The 4,379-nt window shown below is 41.4% G+C and overlaps 1 protein-coding gene across 3 annotated transcripts in view; it reads right to left on the bottom strand.

Moving 5' to 3' along the window:
- The window catches only part of TMEM206 (transmembrane protein 206), a 23,516-nt gene that overhangs the window by 9,358 nt on the left and 9,779 nt on the right, over window positions 1–4,379 (bottom strand). For all 3 annotated transcript variants that reach the window (XM_009279594.2, XM_009279593.2, XM_009279595.2), the window contains exon 5: window positions 3,567–3,709. In XM_009279594.2, the coding sequence (XP_009277869.1) occupies window positions 3,567–3,709 (143 nt within the window). The remainder of the gene's footprint in view (window positions 1–3,566; window positions 3,710–4,379) is intronic.

The raw sequence follows: 4,379 nt of genomic DNA, 5'->3' as shown, positions 1-4,379 counted from the left end.
TGGGTTGAGATAAAGACAGTTTAATAGGACAGAAAAGGAAGGGAAAATAATAATAATGATAAAAGAATATACAAAATAAGTGATGCACAATGCAGTTGCTCACCACCCGCCGACCAATGTCCAGCCAGTTCCCAAGCAGCGGTCGCCACCCCCCAGCCAACTCCCCCCAGTTTATGTACTGAGCATGACGTCACATGGTATGGAATGTCCCTTTGGCCAGTTGGGGTCAGCTGTCCTGGCTGTGCCCCCTCCCAGCTTCTTGTGCACCTCCAGCCTGCTCAGTCAGCAGGGTATGAGAAGCTGCAAAGTCCTTGACTAGTGTAAGCACTGCTTAGCAACAACTAAAACATCGGTGTGTTATCAACATTATTCTCATACTAAATCCAAAACACAGCACTGTACCAGCTACTAGGAGGAAAATCAACTCTATCCCAGCCGAAACCAGGACATCTGTGAAGGCCAGAACAAAACCAGCAAGCAGGGCCAGTTTCATATAGTCTGTTGATCCAATTTTAACAGAAGAGCTGCAGAGAATAAAAGCCTTGACAGAAACAACTGGACCTTACTTGAGTCGTCACCACTTGCTATGCCTCAAAAAACCCTTAAAGGCACAAGTCTCTAGATGCCATTTTTATTATTGCTTATGGCTGATGCTTGCCGCAGCCTTCCCTGATACAATTATTCCTATTTAAAGCAAAAGTGAGCTGTGCATAATACCGTCTATTTACACAGAATACAAAATACACAGAAAGCATGGTGTAGATACAGCAGGACTCTTCTCACCAGTTTCAAAGAGTTTTGGATTGTGATTTAAGATGATGGAATACCCTACACATATATTCTACAGCAGTGTGCCTGTCCAGCCCAACCCAAGCTGTTTGCAGCCAGGCAAAAAACTGTAAAGGTAATTGTGATATCTCATGAGTTTTAGCATGTATCTCAGCATCTTTGATAACACTTTACATGAATTGCTGGACACAGTGCTAGTAATATGCTGTCATGACCAGTGAATGAGACACTTTGTCAGGAAAAGTAGTTAACAGCAGCCAGTAACTGAAGTTTTTAGAGGCCGTATGGAAGGACACACAATGGTTTCTACAGATATCTTAGTCCAGACTTCCCATCAACTAAATTTAGCATCCACTGATGAACCAGAAATCATTTGTTATTTTCTCTTCTGCTGGAAGTTGGACAGAACAAGTACATTCCACATATGCATGCAGTTTCACATACACTTCATAGTCAGGAGAAAATGTAAACTTTCAACCTGCCCTGAGCCTGTCCAGTTCATGCCCCAGGACGCCACGACAGCAATACACAATACTGAGCAAGACAAGCCATACAATTTGTACCAAGCTCTGGAGGATGCTACAAAAGAGATACTACTGGCCTCTTGCGCACAACTGGTTCTCTTACTGTATTTCACCTCGACATGCAGATCATTTACTACTAAGTTTAATGGCCTACATACTCTTGCCAATTTTACCATTATCTGGGTTAGTTCAAAACCAGTGTTAACTCGCATTCCTACTACCTGCTGCAAATGAGCACAAAGGATGCATCCCCAAACAGACACCAGCATTTCCTACCTTTTCACTTTGCTCAAAACATAACCCAGGCTCAGCCTTCACTCTCCCAGCTTCAGTTCTGGTGCCTTCCAACACCGAGACAAGGCAGCTTCTCTAGGAACAAAGCAACAATTCCCCATCTCTTCGGGGATCGATTCTGCCACCTAACCAGTTTGACCTGGCAAACCTGGAGGCAGGAGGTTGCGATCCAGGTTTCTCCCAGGCAGCTTACAGATGATTCTTACTGATTCACCTACACTGGCGCAAACACAGCCGTGAAGCTAGGACCTTTGCAATACTGCTTATTGCTGTTTTGCACATCTAACCTGCCTTTGCACAACATGTGGCACAAGCGTTTGGGACAGCAGCGTGCAGACTTGCAGCTTGCTTGCAGAAATACTTCCAACTTAAGTACAACATACATGTTTTAACTTGGGAAAAAACAGCTCTTTAAAATGGCTTCTCTGCAAATTGATACAATGAGCACAGAAATGTGGCTTCCGAGAGTTGAGTATGCATAGATCAAGTTGTGTCTTGGTAAGTTGGCTCATTCTGCAAAGAGCCAGGAACCAGATGCAACACAACCATGCCTTCTGCTCTGTGTTTCACAAGGGGTGGTCTCAGACAGTGCTCGTGTCTTGCCGTATAGAAACGGCTGTGCACCTTACTAGAATCGGTCCCGCTGTACCTACCGCTAACTGCAGCACAAGCCACAAAAACTGAGAAAAAACAACACAGAAGTAGCACCTTCTACATCACTACTCTTAACTGGTATTTTCTCACCCTAAAATATCAATGCCTAAAATACCTGGAACATTAGCATTTTATGAGGTGTTTTAGTACAGCTACAGAAAGTACTTAATGACTTAAGATCTCTCCTTCACTAAAGTAGAAATGCTTTGTAAAAAGCAAATTCAGATAATTGGTCTTTAGCCACCCAGAGATACTGTGACTGAACACTTCCAGTCTTTGCTCCATCCGAAAAGCACCAGTATGATCATGTCCAAGCCTCCAAGAATGCTTTGTTATGATAAAATCTGTTATTTCTCTTCCCCTCCCTCACCTAATTTTGTTCTGCGTATGGCCTTTATGCCCTGTCCCTTTTTCACTGAGCACCTGACTATTACCAAATTAAGGCTTTCTATTAGGTCTCACTCTCACTAATCTCTCTTGTCTAGCTTTTAATCTGGATCACAGAGAGAAGAACAGAACTTGACTTTAAATTAAAGCAAAAATTAAACAGTTAAGTATGGAATCGATTCTCACAAGGTGGGAAAAAGGGTGGGGCTTTCCAGAAAGTTCAAGGCAGGATTAATTCCACTCCTGTTAAAATTAGAAGAAGGTTGATCAGTCACTCCGATGGCACCAATGTCAAACCAATATGAAGCAATTTTGAAAACCCCACCTATGAAATTACATCATTCTGCAGAATCTTACATAAAGCTAGTAATACAAAGAAATATAGTTAATCTTTCAATAAAATCACAACAAATCAATCTAGGGATCTGGTCTTTACAGTAATTGCTTTAAAAAAAGAGAAAGAAAGGTACAGAAACATTAGTGTTCTCAGTGCACTTCCTGAGCACACTGCCCAGGACAGCACACTTCCTGATCACCCACAGCAGCAGACAGCGGTAAGCCAGCACAAACTTTGAACTTTTAGAAAGTACAGCAACAAATGGCTGAAGCATAGCTGAAGGGCAGTTTTTGTCACTGAAAAAGTCCTCAATTCATTTTCTAAAAAGTAAGGTTAGTAACCTGAGACATGAAAGAGCATCAACGTAACCCAAACATTAAAAAAAAAAAAATAATGAGAATGTAAAAGCCTGTCTGATTTTTACTAAAAAAGCCCTGCTTTCACTAGTCGTTGTAGCAACATTAAAAAAAAAAAAATAATGAGAATGTAAAAGCCTGTCTGATTTTTACTAAAAAAGCCCTGCTTTCACTAGTATCGTTGTAGCAAGTTCAATGCAGTTACAGGCTCATCCCTTTACATACCTGTTGATGAACTCTTGGAAAGAAGAAAACAGAAGGTAGTCAATGGCACTAAAATCTTGGTCCGTTCCATTTAAATGAAACTGCAAAAACACCAGTTCCTTTTTCTTCACATCACGAGGGCCTTGAACAACCAAAGCATACTTCTGTAAGCAAACAGAGAGATGGTGAGAGTAGCGAAGGGATCCTCATTTCCTGTTCATGAATTTGCCACGTCACCAATACTCTATAGAAATCTAATACACACCGAGATTTTCTTGGCCACTACTAAGTATACGTCTATTAAAGCGTCTAACAAGAATGCCAATCGAATCCCTCCTTTTAGTTTAAAAATGAAGTCTTTACATCAAGATTTAGTGTTTTTCTAAGAAATCTGCTTTAGTTCTATTCATAGTCCTTTGGGTTCATGTGGCATTACCAGTCAAGGCCCTGCAACCTGCATTCTGCAGAAGGACAATCAAAACTGTTTTGAGCATTAAAGTCTAGGAAATTTCAGCTCTTGACATGAAACAAGCTAACATAGAGTCTGATGTGGAGAACATCAGGCTTCTCCTTGAGAAAGAGGAACAGTTTCACAGCCCCCAGCACCTCAAGTAAGCTGCTGAAAGGAAAGAAAAAAAAAATGCTAGCAGGCAGAACACAACTTAAAGTAGTTGTCCTGGTTTCGGCAGGGATAGAGTTAATTTCCTTTCTAGTAGCTGGTACAGTGTTTTGGATTTAGGATGAGAACAAAGTTGATAACGCACCCATGTTTTAGTTGTTGCTGAGCAGTGCTTACACTAGCCAAGGACTTTTTAGTTTTCCATGCTCTACCGA

Source organism: Aptenodytes forsteri, unplaced genomic scaffold (assembly GCF_000699145.1).
Source record: "Aptenodytes forsteri isolate BGI_AS27 unplaced genomic scaffold, ASM69914v1 Scaffold195, whole genome shotgun sequence".
Lineage (NCBI taxonomy): Eukaryota > Metazoa > Chordata > Aves > Sphenisciformes > Spheniscidae > Aptenodytes > Aptenodytes forsteri.
The sequence above is the reverse complement of the archived record's forward strand: the minus strand, read 5'-3'. Positions and strand labels throughout refer to the sequence as shown.